The following is an 18,780-nucleotide window of genomic DNA, read 5'->3' on the forward strand; positions in this document are numbered from 1 at the left end:
TCACATGTCAAACCTGTCCAGAAACCCAGAAAGACTAAGAATGCAGAACTTTCAAAACAACTGGTAACAAAGTCATCACACAAAGTTTAGGCATAAGACTGCACTGAATAGGATGTACAGTCAGGTTCCTTTCTCTTTGAAAAGTCACACTGTAACTTATGCTAACCTAATATCTACTCTTTAAGAAGGGAGAGGGGCAAAAGACAGGCCAGTTAGACTGACTTCAGTGTTTGGCAAGATGTTAGAGTCAATTATTAAAGTTGAGGCTTTGGAGTACAAGTAGTAGCCAGGTTACAAACGAGTTCTGTTCCTGAGTCCATCTTTAAGTAGGATTTGTACGCAAGTCAGAACAGGTACATCCGGTATTATTTAGTGTCAATTAGTCAAACGTTTGGCTTAGTATGTAGTACATATTTCACCTTTCTATGTATATAAAATACTTAAGAATCGTATGTATTCCAATAATTAAACCACTGCGTTGCTTAGTAATAATTGTAGCTTTCATCAGGGCAAGACCTTTCACATGCTCCATTATTCTCACCTTATCCTTTAAAATTGTTCTGATCATTGACCAACTGTAGCCTTACACTTTTCCAATGATGTTTCACCTCTTTCCAAATGGCTTTATTATTTTCAATCGCGATCACTTCCCATCAATGGAACAGAAACACTGCAGGCAGTGGGTCCCAAGCTCCGCAAGGTCCTAAGGACCATTGCACTGAACTCCCCGGGTCCTAAAGTGCACTGCACTGAGATAGGTTAAATGGGACAAGTTGGGGCTGTGCTGGGTTTGGGTATTTGATCCTCCACAATATTCCATGCGGGAATTTAAACTGGAGGTGGCAGTGCTTTTATTCACAAGGTCGAGTTGCAAGCTCAACATCAACCCGGCACAGATGGAGAGCACGCTCAGAAGCAGTCTGTCACTGAATCGAACTCAGGAACCTCCGTTCTTGAGCCTGGCGCTGATCTCACTGCGCCACCAGCCAACCGGAAAAGGGGGGGTCAGGGTCAGGGTGAATCTTGCTAAGAAAAATTTAAGCCAAATACAAAGTTACACACTCAACACAGTGTCAACAGCAATGACTTAAAATGGCGGACAGAGTTGCGATCCGGCTTAAAATGGCGAATAGCGTCGCGATACAACTTAAAATGGCAGACAGCATTCTTCTTCCTTGGTTCGTAAGTCAGACGTTCGTAACTCGGGGACCACCTGTACTTGGTGATACATGATAAAATAGGCCGAAGTCAGCATGGTTTCCCTTAATCAGCAGATGTTGTTTGCCTGGATTTTCAGAAGTCCTTTGACAATGTGCCTCACATGAGGCTGCTAAAGAAGAGCCATTGATATTACAGGAATGATACTAGCATGGTTAGATGATTGGTTGACTGGCAGGAGGCAAAGAATGGGAATAAAGGGGGCCTATTCTGGTTCATTGCCAGTGACTAGTAGTATTCTGTAAGGGTCAGTGTTGAGACTGCTACTTTAAGGCCAAGTTTGTGGATGATACAAAGACAAGTGGAGGGGCAGGCAGTGTTGAGGAAACAGGGAGTGTGCATAAGGACTTGGACAGACTAGAAAAATGAGCAAAGTGGAAGATGGACTACAGTGTGGGAAAATATATGGGCATGCACATTGGTAGTAGCAACAAAGGTGTAAACTATTTTCTAAATAGGGAGAAAATACACAAATTGGAGATGAAAAGGAACTTGGGACTCCTGGTGCAGGATTCCATAAAGTTTAACTTGCAAGTTGAGTCGATAGTAAGGAAGGCATATTCAATATGAGCATTTATTTTGAGGGGACTATAATGCTGAGGCTTTATAAGGCAATGGTCAGATTGCATTGGCAGTACTATGCCAAGTTTTGAGCCCCGTATCCAAAAACATATGTGCAGGTTCACGAGAATGATCCCAGGAATGAAAGGCTTAATGTATGAGGAGCATTAGATGGCTCTTAGCTGAAGTTAAATTTCAGTGCAGTTTAGAAGAATAATGGGAGAATCTCACTGAAACCTATTGAATATTGAAAGCCTACATGCAGACAGGATGTTTCCAACAGTGGGAAGAGTCTTGGACCAGAGGGTACAGCCTCAGGTGTCCTTTTAGAAAAGAGATGAGGAGGAAATTCTTTGACCATATGGCTTGCTTGGGGATTTAAAACAATTCCAAATATCATTCAAATTTCAGCCTTTGCTGAGAGGTGGTTCCAAGAAATGAGAAATGGTCCAAATTTTGCAAACTCCGGAACCTTTATAGTGGGATGACAACAGTGCATTTGTCTTGCCAATGTTAAGTACAAGGCTCAGGGCATTTGTCTAAGTACAAGATTTCATACAATCTGATAAATAGATAAATAGTAAATAGATAGCTTCACGTTAATGACTAGATGAAACACATAGCAACATAATTGATCTTTGCATCACAAAGTATGTACAATTACTATATGGACCAATAAAGCTAACCACACACAACTTTAAAAAAAAGTCAAATTCCGATCAGTTAATATATTCTGTCATAGTATAAAGTTACTCTTTCCCTTGCTGTCTTTAAAAAAAAGCATTAAAACTTCAATGTACATCTAACTCACTATTATATTTCCAGGAAAAAAGGACTATTGATTGGATTTCTGAAATATATCCCATCAATTATAACCTCTCTCCAGAGTAGCTGACAGTGAAGAGTTCAGGTATAGTCTGGTAGGACATTAAAACAAAGTTCAACAAATGCTCATATGCAATATCCTGCAGTTCTGATACAAGATCTTTGACCTCAAAACAATATGTTTTGCCCTCCAAAGATGCGGCCTGGCCTAGTTATGATTCATATTTTCTGCTTTCTTATTTTTTAAACAATCGCAATGTATTATTTCTATTTAAATGGCATCTACTTTCCACCACTGTGTCAAAGTGTCTACTTCAAGAATTTCCAGCTCAGCCAAAATCAAACAGCAGATCCTCACTGTGCAAGTTAAAAAGATTCCAAACATTTTTATCCTAGCCAAGTTTCACTGGTTTAGTATGTAAATATTTTCCAGAATTTAACATTCAATTTGACAAATTCAATCATCTTCAATCATACATCACTAAAATTATTCTGCAACATCTTTCAAATCAACAGCCTGTTTCATAATGCTTTTCTTGCACTGGCAGTGAATGTTCAGAAACTTCATGCAAGGTCAATCTAAAATGTTATTCCATTTATCTCCACGAATGCAGCAAGTGCTTCTTGCATTTTCTTTTTATTTCTGTCATTTAGAACACCTGTTTTTTAAAACTTCACCACCCTCTCCCCCCATTCCTGTCTTCCAAGATCCCATAAGCATGCTTCCAATTCTTCTTAATTGCCAACTATCCCTTTTATCTTGCTGCTCTGAATTATTTGTTTAACTTTACCAGCAAAGCCTGTATACTCAACAGTTATTTTATAAGCAGTGTATTTTATTAGCTTTGACAAAGGTAGGACACAAGGTTATTTTTCATGCACTGCAATTTAAATACATGGAATATACCATCTTAGTATTAAAACACAATTACAACTTTGAGAATATCAAATATGGAGAACAAACTGCAAATAACAACAGTTGTTCAGTTGGTCCTGTTTGGGAAATGGTTAAAAGAAAGGGAAAAAAAACTTGGTATTGTGGCGACCCACTTCCTAGCGCACTCGAACTGGCTCACAAATAGCCAGCGCGCCGGCATAAAGGCCAGTCCCAAAAGGGTGCCAGGTCTGCTTCACTAACAAAGGGAAAAGCTTGCGCAGGACTCTGAATACGTGCCTCCTACAGCATCCGCGCCCGGGGAGCGCGGGATCAGGGAGGCTTTAAAGCGAAGCCGCGAAGTTCGAATAAAATCTTTAACTGCAGTTTACTGACTCCATGTCATTATTTCAGCGCTGTGTGTAGCACACCGCTACAATTGGTGACCCCGACGGTCCAAATGATATTTGGACTGGAGATGAACGACGCCGCATCTGTTCATGCAGTTTCGTTGAAACTGGCAAGCTTCTGGACGCTGCGACCTCACCTGTGGTTCCAGCAAGCAGAAGCCCAATTCCACGTTCGGCAGATAACCTCAGAGGACACACGTTACTACTACGTGGTGAGCTCCCTCGACCAGGACACAGCGGCCCAGGTTGAGGAGTTCATACAGTCTCCCCCAGCGGATGGCAAGTACACAGAATTCAAAGCCCTGCTCATAAGGACTTTCGGACTCTAACGGCGCGAGTGGGCTGCCTGTTTACTGCACCTGGATGGTTTGGGAGACAGACCTCCATCGGCTTTAATGAATGAGATGTTGTCTCTGGCCGGAAGACACAAGCCCTCCCTCATGTTTGAGCAGGCATTCCTGGAGCAGATGCCCGAGGACATACGCCTGCTGCTGTCCGATGCAGATTTCAGCGACACCTGGAAGGTGGCAGCCCGGGCGGACTTGCTATGGAACGCCAAGAAGGTGAGTGGGGTGTCTGTCGCACAGATCACCAGGCCATGCTCCCAGCAGCAAACCAGACCTGGCCCGGCCACAGAGCCCGCTAACCCCAGAGGCAGGGGTGGGGAGCCCAACGAACAATAGTGCTTCTACCACCAGCGGTGGGGCGCAGAAACCCGCCGCTGTCGCCCGCCCTGCAAGTTCCCGGGAAACGCCAGGGCCAGCCACCGCTGATGGCTACGGCGGCTGGCCATCGGGATAGCCTCCTGTATGTGTGGGACAAGCGGTCGGGACGCCATTTTTTGCTCCACACCGGTGCCGAGATCAGTGTCTTACCTCCAATGAGTTACGACACCCGCAACAGGGCACCGGATCCCCCCCTGAGGGCCGTGAACAGCAGCACAGTAAGGACCTATGGCACCCGTACGGTGCAGCTACAGTTCAGCTCCAGCCGGTTCACGTGGGACTTCACACTGGCCGCCGTAGCCCAACCGCTTCTGGGTGCGGATTTTTTGCAGGCTCACAGCCTACTGGTCGACCTGCCCAGGAAGGGACTGGTCCATGCCGAGACCTTTCAGATGTTCTCTCTGGGTGAAGACCAGTTACCAGCTCCTCAGCTCGACTCCATCACGCTGTCCGACAACAATTTCACCAGGGTCCTGGCGGATTTCCCATCGGTTCTGGCACCGCAGTTCACAGCAGCCATGCCCCGACATGGCGTACAGCACCACATCCCGACCCAGGGACCACCCCTCCATGCCCGTGCTCGAAGGCTTCCTCCGGACAAGCTCCGACTGGCGAAGGAGGAGTTCAAGAGGATGGAGGAATTGGGGATCATACGGAGGTCCGACAACCCACGGGCCTCCCCCCCTGCACATGGTGCCCAAAGCGACAGGGGGCAGGAGACCATGCGGCGACTACCGCAGGCTGAACGAGGCTACAACACCATACCGCTGCCCTGTGTAGCACATTCAGGATTTTGCAGCAAACCTGCATGGATCTTCTCCAAGGTAGACCTCATCTGGGGATACCATCAAATCCCGATGCATCCAGATGATGTCCCCAAAATGGCACTCATCACCCCGTTCGGCCTTTTCGAGTTCCTCCGCATGCCGTTCGGCCTGAAGAATGCCGCACAGATGTTCCAGCAGTTAATGGACGTGGTGGGACGTGACCTGGACTTCGCTTTCATCTATTTGGATGACATCCTCATAGCAAGCAGCAGTCGCCAGGAGCATCTGTCCCACCTCCGTCAACTCTACGCTCGACTGTGAATACGGTCGAACAATCAACCCGGCCAAATGCCATTTCGGGCTCGACACCATTGACTTCCTGGGCCACAGGATTACTAAAGACAGGGCAACCCCTCTGCCCGCTAAGGTAGACGCAGTCCGCCATTTTCCCCGTCCCACCACAATCAAAGGCCTTCAAGAATTCGTGGGTATGGTAAATTTCTACCACCGCTTCCTCCCTTTGCTGCCCGAGTCATGCGCCCCCTGTTCGCCCTGATGTTGGGTCCGGGCAAGGACGTTACCTGGGACGAGGAGTCCGCTGCTGCTTTCATTAAAATGAAAGAAGCCTTGGCAAATGCCGCGATGCTAGTGCACCCCAGAATGGACATCCCTACTGCCCTCACAGTGGACGCATCTAACAAGGCAGACGGTGGGGTACTGGAGCAACTCATCGCGGGTCGCTGGCAACTCCTGGCATTTTTCAGCAAACACCTGCGACCGCCCGAGCTCAAATACAGTGCTTTTGACCGGGAACTGTTGGCGCAATACCTGGTAATCCGGCATTTCAGGTACTTCTTGGAAGGTAGGCCCTCACCGCGTTCACGGACCACAAGCCACTTACCTTTACGTTCACGAAGGTGTCTGACCCCTGGTCGTCCTGTGAGCAGCGCCATCTGTCCTACATCTCTGACTACACGACGGACGTGGCGGACGCGCTCTCTCACCCTAACATTCATGCCCTTTCCCAAGGGGTAGACTTTGAGGCGCTGGCAGAGCCAGCGGGCAGACGAGGAGGTCCCTAGTTACAGAACCGCAGTCTCCAGTTTGCAGCTCCAGGACCTCCCCGTAGGCCCAGGTGAAAGGACCCTACTCTGCGACGTCACAACCGGCCAACCCCGTCCCGTTGTCCCAGCAAACTGGTGGCGCCGTTTTCGACTCCATTCATAACTTAGCGCACCCCTCCATCAGGACAACCGTCCGGATGGTCTCCAGCAGGTTTGTTTGGCACGGTCTCCGCAAGCAGGTCAGTGAATGGGCCAAAATGCGCATGCACTGCCAGACTGCCAAGGTGCAGCGGCACACCAAAACTCTGCTGCAGCAGTTTCACCCCACCCACCGGCGTTTCAACCACATTCATGTGGATATTGTGGGCCCCCTGCCAGTGTCGCGCGGAGCGCGGCACCTCCTCACTATCATGGACTGGTTCACCAGATGGCCAGGGGCGATCCCGCTCACCGACACTACCTCCGAATCTTGTGCCCGGGCACTGATCACCACCTGGGTGTCCCGCTTTGGTGTACCGGCCCACATTACCTCCGACAGAGGCACCCAGTTCACCTCCAGCCTGTGGTCAGCTATGGCCAATCTTTTGGGGACACAGCTGCACCACACAACTGCCTACCACCCACAGTCGAACGGCCTGGTGGAGCGTTTCCACTGTCACCTAAAGTCGGCTCTAATGGCCTGCCTGCGAGGAGCTAACTGGGTAGATGAGCTTCCCTGGGTCCTACTCGGCATCCGCACGGCGCCCAAAGACGATCTGCACACCTCGTCGGCCGAGTTGGTGTATGGCGCACCCCTGGTCGTCCCCGGGGAGTTCATACCAGCCCCAAAGGGGCACGATGAAGAACCTGCAGCAGTCCTGGGCAGACTACATGAGAGGCTCGGCAACCTGGCCCCCACACCCACTTCGCAGCAAGGGCAGAACCCGACCTGCGTACCCAAAGACCTGCAGAACTGTAAGTTTGTGTTTGTACAAAGGGACGGGCATTGGCCACCACTGCAACAGCCCTACGTGTTGCCGTTTACGGTGCTCAGGAACAATGGGTCCACGTTTGTGCTGGACGTTGGGGGTAGAGAGGAGGTTTTCACGGTGGACCGCCTCAAACCGGCCCATGTGGACGCGGTGCAGGGGCCGACCTCCCAAACAGGGTCCAGCCCAGACTGTGGACATTGGGGAGTGTATCGCCGGTTCTGGGGGGGGGGGGGGGGGGAATTATGTGGCGACCCACTTCCTAGCGCACTCGAACCGGGTCACAAATAGCCAGCGCGCCGGCATAAAGGCCAGTCCCAAAAGGGCGCCAGGTCTGCTTCACTAACAAAGGGAAAAGCTCGCGCGGGACTGTGAATACGTGCCTCCTACAGCATCCGCGCCTGGGGAGGGCGGGATCAAGGAGGCTTTAAAGCAAAGCCGCGAAGTTCGAATAAAATCGTCTTTAACTGCAGTTTACCGACTCCGTGTCGTTATTTCAGCACTGCGTGTAGCACACCGCTACAGTACAATAATATGGATGAAAAATTATTTCTGAGATACAATTATTCTGGTTTTTTATCACAACTGATGAGATCCAAGGGTGTGACATTCTTTCATTTAATAACCTTTTAAGGCCTAATACTTTCAAACAAGCAATTATGGTTTCAGTAAATTGCATGTGCACAGTTGGCTACATATTAAAGGTGGTAATATAGGTCGTATTAAGTAACACAGTAGTGATAGAAACCAGGACCCTCTCAGTTACCTTCCTTCCATTATTACAAACCAACATATCCATTTGGGGGAGAGATTACATATGTTTATGACGGCCATAAAAATCATGGAATGGATGATTAAAATAGTTATGTGTGAGAATTCTACATTAATTATACCTAAATGATTAATAATATGGACTTAGCCAGAGAACATAGACAGGATGTGTTTGCTAGAAATGAAGATGGTTTAGGCAAAAGAGCAATTGTAATTGAACAGGTACAAAGCAATTAAGAAACAAAGGGATTAGGAGTTTGTAAACAGGTTGAGGGCGCTCCAGAAGAAAACAATATTTGGCAGTCAATGAGAAGAGGATAATGATTCAAACACAAAAATGAATTCTTTGCCAGCAAAGAGCATTCCTTCCTTGGTGGCTGGGGCATTAAAAGCCATTTTGTACTTGGGCAATTATCCAACTGCTGACAATAATCCTGTAACAGTATCACTGGCCAATAATTTTTTTTGGTGTGGAATAATCGAGGATATTACTATAGGAGTAATTTACCTTTTTAACCTCTTTGTACCAACACAAGATTTTCTCTTACCTTAGTGACCTATCTATGAAATTTCATTATGTGGTTAAAGTTTTATACTGCTTGATTTTTTTTTGTGCACTGAATGTACTGAGCTAGGAGTGGGACAGGGTGGGGAAAGAGTACACCAATTAATACCATTAAAGAGTTACAATTGGTGCACATTTGAATCGGACTTCCCAGAAGTTCTTCAAACTTCTCCCTCCCCTACAGTACTTCAGGTACCTGTAAATCTTTATAACAGATCTAAATTCTGGAAGGTGTGGAATAATATAGTAGTTACTTTATGTAACATTGAATCCAAAATCTTTGGCAATAATTCAAACAATGCAATTATAAATTCCAGTGTAGCAGGATGTTAATTTTCATGATAAAATTAAACAAAGCATAAAAATCCCTTGATGTGAACATATAGTTCTAAAAGATTTGTAATGAAATGCAACCTATTGACTTTATCTAATCTGGTCTATGACTCCAATTCAAACCATTTTTGAAGTGGTTTAACAAGTCTCCAAGTTATATCAAAATGCTTCAAAGAACTGCAAAAGTTTAGCAATATAGTTCCACTACTATACTTGAAAACCATGCAACAGGAATAAATGCAGAAATATGTGGTAATGCTTATATTCCAAAATTTAAGAATTGCTCAAAGTATATACTTTTCCAATAAACAAAATGGTACTTACTGTTCTCTCCTGGGCATGGCATGCCTGGCTTTTCAGGAATGCTGGGAAATACTAGGTGAAATGAAGAGGGCAAAATTTTATGATCAAGAAAGTAAAGTGGTACATACTTTGTAATAATAAGCTACTCTAACCTATCTCCCTTAAAACATCATCTTTGTAAGAAACAGCTTCAAAAGCCTGATAATAAATTATTCAAATATTCATAAAGTTCAAGAGATCAGCATCTGGCTCACAGGAGGGTCTCAATTCCCACACTCCATTGAAGATCATCTGTTTTCTGTTTCCAATACTTTCTTCAAACAAACCTAGGTCTGTCCCAGTTCCCCATCTCCCTTTAAACTTCCCAGATTAACCAAAACATTTATTGTATCAGAAACCGAATCAGAATCACATTTAATATCACCAGCATATGTCATGCAATTTTTTAGTTTTGCAGCAGCAGTATATTACTGCAGTATATTGCAGCAATACACGATAAATAAACAAAAAGTGTGAATTACAACAAGTGCATTTATATATAAAATAGTTATATTAAAGTAAGTAATTCAAAAGAACAGAAATTTTTATGAAAAGTAGTAAGATAGTGTTGACGGGTTCAAGATCCATTTAGAAATCAGATGGCAGAAGGAGAAGAAGCTGTGTAATAATTAAGGAACAGCAAATTAAAAACGTGCTGGAGTACTAATAGGGAATAACATCCAATAGTACAGAACACCTAGAGGAATTTTACTGTATTTGCTTCCAATAGTTTCTGTAACCTTTGGGTTTTTCTCTCTCTTCCTCACCCAAGCTAACAATTCTCTTACGCTTCCTGTGCTCATGGATTGCTTCCTTTATTTTCTTTTCTTTTCTTAAATTTTACTTTTATAGTCTTTACCCTTCACATTCTTCTTTTAGATCCAGGTTTTCCTTTACTTTGTCTTTGCTTAATGATTTTCTATTCCATCTACTTAATTTTTAAAATGTCATACCAGCATAGGCAGGACTTCTGTCCTCAAGAAGGATTCATAAAACCAGCTTATTTAATTGATAAATCAATATTGCATTCAGGCTGTCAACAACAAAATGTCTCCAGGATGGTATGTTGCCTCCCTGGTGCAAGGGTCAAGGATGTCGCTGAGCGGCTGCAGGACATTCTGGAGTGGGAGGGTGAACAGCCAGTGGTCATGGTGCACATAGGTACCAATGATATAGGTAAAAAACAGGATGAAGTCCTACAAGTTGAATTTAGGGAGTTAGGAGATAAACTAAAAAGTAGGACCACAAAGGTAATAATCTCTGGATTACTACCAGTGCCATGTGCTAGTCAGAGTAGAAATAGGAGGATATTTCAAATGAATACATGGCTTGAAAAATGCTGCAAGGGGGAGGGATTCAAATTTCTGGGGCATTGGAACCAGTTCTGGGGGAGGTGGGACCAGTACAAACAGGACAGTCTGCACCTGGGCTGGACTGGAACCAATGTCCTAGGGGGAGCATTTGCCATTGCTGTTCAGGAGGATTTAAACTAATGTGGCAGGGGGATGGGAACAAGTGCAGAGAGACAGAGGGGTGTAAAATGAAGGTAGAAGCAAAAAGTAGTAAGGTGAAAAGTGAAAATGGCAGGTAGGCAAATCCAGGGCAAAAATCAAAAAGGGCCACTTTTCAACATAATTGTATAAGGGCTAAGAGTTTTGTAAAAACAAGCCTGAAGGCTTTGTGTGTCAATGCAAGGAGCATTCGTAACAAGGTGGGTGAATTGAATGTGCAGATAGTTATTAATGAATATGATACAGTTGGGATCACAGAGACATGGCTCCAGGGTGACCAAGGATGGGAGATCAACATCCAGGGATATTCAATATTCAGGAGGGATAGACAGGAAAGAAAAGGTGGGGTAGCGTTGCTGGTTAGAGAGGAGATTAACGCAATAGAAAGGAAGGACATTAGCCTGGAGGATGTGGAATTGATATGGGTAGAGCTGCATAACACTAAGGGGCAGAAAACGCTGGTGGGAGCTGTGTACAGGCAACCTAACAGTAGTAGTGAGGTTGGGGATGGCATTTTACAGGAAATTAGAAATGCGTGTAATAATGGAACAGTAATTATAATGGGTGACTTCAATCTACATATAGATTGGGTGAACCAAACTGGTAAGGGTTCTGAGGAAGAGGATTTCTTGGAATGTATGCGGGATGGTTTTCTGAACCAACATGTCGAGGAACCAACTACAGAGCAGGCCATTCTAGATTGGGTATTGAGCAATGAGGAAGGATTAGTTAGCAATCTTGTCGTGCAAGGCCCCTTGGGTAAGAGTGACCATAATATTGTGGAATTCTTCATTAAGATGGAGAGTGACATAGTTAATTCAGAAACAAAGGTTTTGAACTTAAAGAAGGGTAACTTTGAAGGTATGAAATGTGAATTAGCTAAGATAGACTGGCAAATGATAATTAAAGGGTTGACGGTGCATATGCAATGGCAAGCATTTAAAGATCGCATGGATGAACTACAACAACTGTTCATCCCAGTTTGGCAAAAGAATAAATCAGGGAAGGTAGTGCACCCGTGGCTGACAAGGGAAATTAGGGATAGTATCAAATCCAAAGAAGAAACATACAAATTAGCCAGAAAAAGCAGCACACCTGAGGACTGGGAGAAATTCAGAGCCCAGCAGAGGAGGACAAAGGGCTTAGTTAGAAAAGGGAAAAAAGATTATGAGAGAAAGCTGGCAGGGAACATAAAAACTGACTGTAAAGGCTTTCATAGATATGTGAAAAGAAAAAGATTGGTTAAGACAAATGTATGTTCCTTACAGTCAGAAATAGGTGAATTGATCATGGGGAACAAGGACATGGCAGACCAATTGAATAACTACTTTGGTTCTGCCTTCACTAAGGAGGACATAAATAATCTACCGGAAATAATAGGGGACCGAGGGTCTAGTGAGGTGGAGGAACTGAGGGAAATACATGTTAGTAAGGAAGTGGTGTTAGGTAAATTGAAGGGATTAAAGGCAGATAAATCCCCAGGGCCAGATGGTCTGCATCCCAGAGTGCTTAAGGAAGTAGCCCAAGAAATAGTGGATGCATTAGTGATACTTTTTCAAAATTCCTTAGATTCTGGATTAGATCCTATGGATTGGAGGGTGGCTAATGTAACCCCACTTTTTAAAAAAGGAGGGAGAGAGAAACCAGGGAATTATAGACCGGTTAGCCTGACATCAGCGGTGGGGAAAATGCTAGAGTCGGTTATCAAAGATGTGATAACAGCACATTTGGAAAGCGGTTAAATCATTGGGCAAAGTCAGCATGGATTTGTGAAAGGAAAATCATGTCTGACAAACCTTATAGAATTTTTTGAAGATGTAACTAGTAGAGTGGATGGGGAGAGCCAGTGGATGTGGTATAGTTAGGTTTTCAAAAGGCTTTTGACAAGGTCCCACACAAGAGATTAGTATGCAAACTTAAAGCACACAGTATTGGGGGTTTGGTATTGATGTGGATAGAGAATTGGTTGGCAGACAGGAAGCAAAGAGTGGGAATAAACAGGACCTTTTCAGAATGGCAGGCAGTGACTGGTGGGGTACCGCAAGGCTCAGTGCTGGGACCCCAGTTGTTTACAATATATATTAATGATTTATACGAGGGAATTAAATGCAGCATCTCCAAGTTTGCGGATGACACGAAGCTGGGCGGCGGTGTTAGCTGTGAGGAGGATGGCAAGAGGATGCAGGGTGACTAGGGTAGGTTAGATAAGTGAGCAAATTCATGGCAGATGCAATTTAATGTGGATAAATGTGAGGTTATCCACTTTGGTTGCAAGAACAGGAAAACAGATTATTATCTGAATGGTGGCCGATTAGGAAAAGGGGAGGTGCAACAAGACCTGGGTGTCACTGTACACCAGTCACTGAAAGTGGGCATGCAGGTACAGCAGGTGGTGAAAAAGGCAAATGGTATGTTGGCATTCATAGCAAAAGGATTCGAGTACAGGAGCAGGGAGGTTCTACTGCCGTTGTACAAGGCCTTGGTGAGACCACACCTGGAGTACTGTGTGCAGTTTTGGTCCCCTAATCTGAGGAAAGACATTCTTGCCACAGAGGGGGTACAAACAAGGTTCACCAGATTGATTCCTGGGATGGCAGGACTTTCATATGAAGAAAGACTGGATCGACTAGGCTTATACTCGCTGGAATTTAGAAGATTGAGGGGGGATCTTATTGAAACGTATAAAATTCTGAAGGGATTGGACAGGCTAGATGCAGGAAGATTGTTTCTGATGTTGGGGAAGTCCAGAACGAGGGGTCACAGTTTAAGGATAAACTTTTAGGACCGAGATGAGGAAAAACCTCTTCACACAGAGAGTGGTGAATCTGTGGAATTCTCTGCCACAGGAAACAGTTGAGGTTAGTTCATTAGCTATATTTAAGAGGGAGTTAGATATGACCCTTGTAGCTAAAGGGATCAGGGAGTATGGAGAGAAAGCAGGTACAGGGTTCTGAGTTGGATGATCAGCCATGAGCATACTGAATGGCGGTGCAGGCTCGAAGGGCTGAATGGCCTACTCCTGCACCTATTTTCTATGTTTCTATGTCTCAAGAAGCTTCACAAGAACATTATCAAACAAAACTAAGGAGATATTAGTTCAAATGATCAAAGATAGTAATATAAGCAAGCATTTTCAAAGGGAGGGTGAAAGAGAAGTAGAAGTTCAAAAGCTTGGGGCTGGGAGGCTGAGAGCACAGCCACCAGTAGTGTTTCTCCAAAGGCTAAAACTGAAGGAATGCATATAGTAGCTATAGAGTTCAAGGAGATTACAGAGACAGATAGGCGGATGGGATTTGGTACAATCACAATAGAACGTCCACGTTTCAGGTGACCTCGGTTAAAAAATTAATCAGCAGGGAAGTCAGGGCAAGATCAACTGATAGTGCAGCAGTGGAAATTATAAGACTTAGTAATGGCACAAATATCTAAACAAATCTCAAGATAGAACAATAGACTAAAATTGTAAGCAGCGTAGTTCATAAGTGTAAGTATGGAGACAGGTAAGAGAAGGGCAGAATATATGGCTAAGCAGCTGAAATTTTGGGAGGGGAGTTGAAATGGAATAAATATCCTCAGGTATTCATAATATTTATGAAACCTCAATAGTTTACATCACAGAATGAGAGAAGATGCTAATTATTTTCTACCCTACTGGTACTGTTCCACAGTGGATGGAATTTTGAAATATGATCACTAATGTATTTTGTAGCTCTGCAATCATGAATTATTTGGGACCAGTAATTAATAGAACTAGTTAACTAGATTCTGGCAAAGAGAAGGGCATTAGGAATGGATCGACAGTACAAAATAACTTCGAACTAACCATCATGAATTAAAATATTGGTGTATGAGATGGTGAAATAATAAAACAAAAATAGAGGTTTTACTTTCATCAGTAAGTTGTCATTCAGTCCATCATAACTACCACCTTTATTAGCAAGCTAGTAATTAAAATTAGTGGTTAGTGGTTCCAAAAAGTCAACTAACGTATGGCATAACCAAGTAATTAAGCATCTTGATTTTGAGTCCCAGATTATTTGACCATGAGCAAATTCCAGAATGAATAAGGAAAAGTGGTTCCAAGCAGTAGAGACCAAAAGGATTAAATAAGAATGATTTTTGCTTATTCTTTTATGGAGTAATATGTTCCTCCAAGGCTGACAAACAAATCTTAAATGGAAATAAAAGCAGATCTCTTCACCAGACGACAACTGCATGACAGCTGTTCCCAAATGAGTCAAACTGGAGTTACAACTAAGGCTAGATCTCTGCTGAATAAAGTTTATAATTTAATATCCACCTCTATTTTAATATTAACACCACCAATGAAAGATGTTGCCTTTTTAACTTCCTGTTTTACTTTCACAGCTATTTGTGATTTTAATTTGTCCTTTATGTTTCAGTTCTTTCATTCAAATTATTGTAATATTAAAACCATCACCTTGGGTCCTAGTGCCCTTCCCTTGGACAACATCGGAGGCGTGGAGAGGGAAAGGCTTGCAGCTTGGGCAACTGCCAGTCTCCCATACAACCCTGCCCAGGCCTGCGCCCTGGAAAAACCTTCCAAGGTGCAAATCCATGGTCTCACAAGACTAACGGATGCCTATTTCTATTTTCAAAACCACCACCAACAGATGGTACTAAGTTGAAGTGAGAATGTGGAGAGGGTAAGGGGTATGTGTAGAAGGGGGGACAAGGGGTAAGTGTAACAAAATACGTAGACAGGACCAGGGAGAGAATAAGTCATTGGGGAAGTGTAGGAGGACAGAGAACAGGTAACTAAAATAGAATGCCAGACAGGACATGGCATCCACAAGAAAAGGGGAACCTTGTCATCACAAGACAATGTGTTTGGCAAAGTATCCGAGCTATATACCTATTTCGAGTGTTTTGCTTGCACCTATGCTTATTCCAAGTACTTTGCTTGCGTCTATGCTCATTCCGAGTATTTCGCGTGCTTAACTATGCGATAGCCAATCATTTGATGAATTTGAATCGGTAACCATATTTGCAAATGTAGTACCCCGCATTTGGGTGTAAGTATGACCTTTGTAAACCGACAAATTGGGAGATGGCTACCTTACGCCCGAAGTGCGTGTGGCTGCGAACTCCTCTCTGAATAAAAACCGCTTCAGAGGTAATTTCGTGTCTCTGGTGCTTTTTCCTCAACTGAGCAGGTTAATAATTTCAATTGAACAGAAGTATCCATATTAAATAATCAGGAACAAGAGCAATCTGTTTTGATCAATCAGTAGATTCAATGTCACATTACTAAACAATAGCTTTTAAGCTAAATAGTTGGAATTTTTCTATAGTCCTTTAATCAAATTTGAATCAATTACTACTCACCGTGGATAATGAGACCCGATTCTCCACTCTGATTATATAGACGAAATGCTTCCTCCAGTTCCATGTGGGAAGAAACTGTGCATGGGTCTCCTACAATATGAAAATAGAAGGATATTAGTAGGAATGTTGCCTGGTAAGAATGCTGGGACATTGGCTTGCCAAGGAACTTTTTTTCAAAACACTAACAATCCAAGAAACCCAAATCATGTCCAAAATCTTAAGTTCTCTACTATATACAATTCTTAAAACATCATGGATTGAACTTTGTACCTCTTCTGCAACATTTTAATTAATTAAAGTGACACAACGGAATTTTACAAGGGCTATGGATAGGGTGAATAACCAAAAAAAAAACCAAATGTCCTCTATTTTGGTATTGGTCAACAGGAAGTTACTGAATTGCTGCAGGTGTGGCCATTTACACTACTTTAAAGTCGAAAACATCTTACATATACTTATGCAATTTACTTCAGATATCAATCACCGATCAGTAACCCAGTAACCCATTTCACCTTCGTATAACCAAAGTTTGTTAGCATAGCACAAAAACAGTAGCAGTGATCCTTGCCCTCCAACAGATTGAGACCTGCACCACCACAGAAGGCACCTCAATGAAGTTGAGAGAATCAATCAAAGCAAAATCCTACAAATTTACTCAAGTATGGGTGAACTAACCTCTCCCAAACCAACTTCCCTATTTTGAGTCCTAGTTACATTCAGTTGATTCTGTTGGGCAGGCTCTACTATTCACGTGACTGACAACAGAATTTTGAACCAGATAATCCACCCAAATTCTGTTAATAGATGGGATTATCAAGGACATTATCAACAATTCCAAGCAATACTTAAAAACAATAACATCCCCACAAATTCTTGGATAAACCTGGTTCAAAAGCATTCACAGTGGCAAAGGACTATTCACAATATCATTGAGGATGTCAAGACCACATATCAAGGGCACAAAAAAACTCTTCATTAATAGCAGTAAGAACACACCACCTCAGAATGTACATACCCATAAATCTGTCAAAATTCTGCCTATCCCAAAGGCGGAAGAGTAAGTCATTCCAAATTAAAGGCATAATGCAATAAATCAGCAATTCATCTCAAGGAAACTTGAAATTTAATGATTTGAAATTTGTTCAGAATGTCAACAATTCGGTACTAAGCAGCTGGCAATTAATGTTATGTTAGAAAGCAAAGAAAGCCTGCTAATATCAATGCTGTACTTGGATTTTCTCCAAACCTGTTCCTGGAGATTGGAGCAAAGTGTAAACCTCCCTAAGTCCTCATGCTTTTATGCTAAAACATCTCCCTACTGAACCTGTTTCAGGTCTAAAGCAAAAACCATAAACCTATATATTTCAATGGAAAAGAACTGTACAGGTGACAGAGTGGAGATATGTCTCTAACAAAGGAGGTGTAAGGCAAACCTTCCCTCTGCTGTTGGTCTGTAGGTCACCCTTGGGCAAGGTGTAGCACCTGTTTAGCCCCACCCGCACCCTGATCAGGGTTATATGAAGCCATGGGAGCAGGTGGTGGACAGTTGTATGAGCAGCTTGTGCATTTCACTAGTACTGGTTACGTGACCACTGACATCAGGTAGACAATTTCTGAAGAGTGTTGATGTGTTGATAATGACTGGGGTAATCTGTCTTGTAAAGACAATGGCAAATTACTACAGTAGAAACATTTGCCAAAAACAAAGACCATGATTGTCTACGTCATATAACACAGCACATAATGGTAATGATGACAGTCACACAAAAAAAAGCAAGTGTTTATTAAATTGATAATTTCTTTGAACTAGTTGGGTTATTAGTTGGGTCCTGGAAAAGCCCAAGTGTGCAGTCAAGAGGATTCAAAGATTGTTTCAAAATAATTTCATTGCTGAAAGCTGTTCTAACCTGATATATGATTGCACTACACCATGCACCTGTCACCATTTTAGGCACACTATTTTTGACTAAGATGAGTGATCAAATCTAATAGCATAGCAAATATAATAAATTAATAGAAGCAATGAGAACAAATAAATGAAGTTCCAAACCACAGATATACGAACCACTTTTACAAAATGTTACTAACATTTAAAGTCCCAAAAGGAGATATCAAATGTACAAAACTTCAATTTTGAGATTGTGGGATTGCTCCAAAATATAAACTTGTTCTTACCAGGGAAATTCAATGATGGCACTAAAGACTTAACTCGTTACAGTCAAAATTATTTTTAATGTTTTGTATAGACCATAAAGGTTCATAGTTAACATACAAACAGCATTACAGAAAAAGCTACATATTTTTCTTTTAATACTTGATTTTATTTACAGCTATAGGTAAAATATTTAACACATCTTACACAATAACAAAGTACATTATTTCTTAATGAAGATGATTACTACCCTGCTTATAAACTCCCTATGAATTTCATATCACATGCATTCATAGAATGCAGATAGATGCAAATACACATGTGCAAGTTACATCTAACATTTAT

At 43.0% G+C, this 18,780-nt stretch overlaps 1 protein-coding gene across 2 annotated transcripts in view; it reads right to left on the reverse strand.

Moving 5' to 3' along the window:
* Positions 1 to 18,780, reverse strand: part of prkcz (protein kinase C, zeta) — a 375,947-nt gene that overhangs the window by 292,309 nt on the left and 64,858 nt on the right. For both annotated transcript variants that reach the window (XM_059952188.1, XM_059952187.1), the window contains exons 3-4: positions 16,284 to 16,373; positions 9,406 to 9,456 (exon numbers count right to left, since the gene is read on the reverse strand). In XM_059952188.1, coding sequence (XP_059808171.1) covers positions 9,406 to 9,456; positions 16,284 to 16,373 — 141 coding nt within the window. The remainder of the gene's footprint in view (positions 1 to 9,405; positions 9,457 to 16,283; positions 16,374 to 18,780) is intronic.

The sequence above is a fragment of the Hypanus sabinus genome, chromosome 27 (genome assembly GCF_030144855.1).
Source record: "Hypanus sabinus isolate sHypSab1 chromosome 27, sHypSab1.hap1, whole genome shotgun sequence".
Taxonomy (NCBI): domain Eukaryota; kingdom Metazoa; phylum Chordata; class Chondrichthyes; order Myliobatiformes; family Dasyatidae; genus Hypanus; species Hypanus sabinus.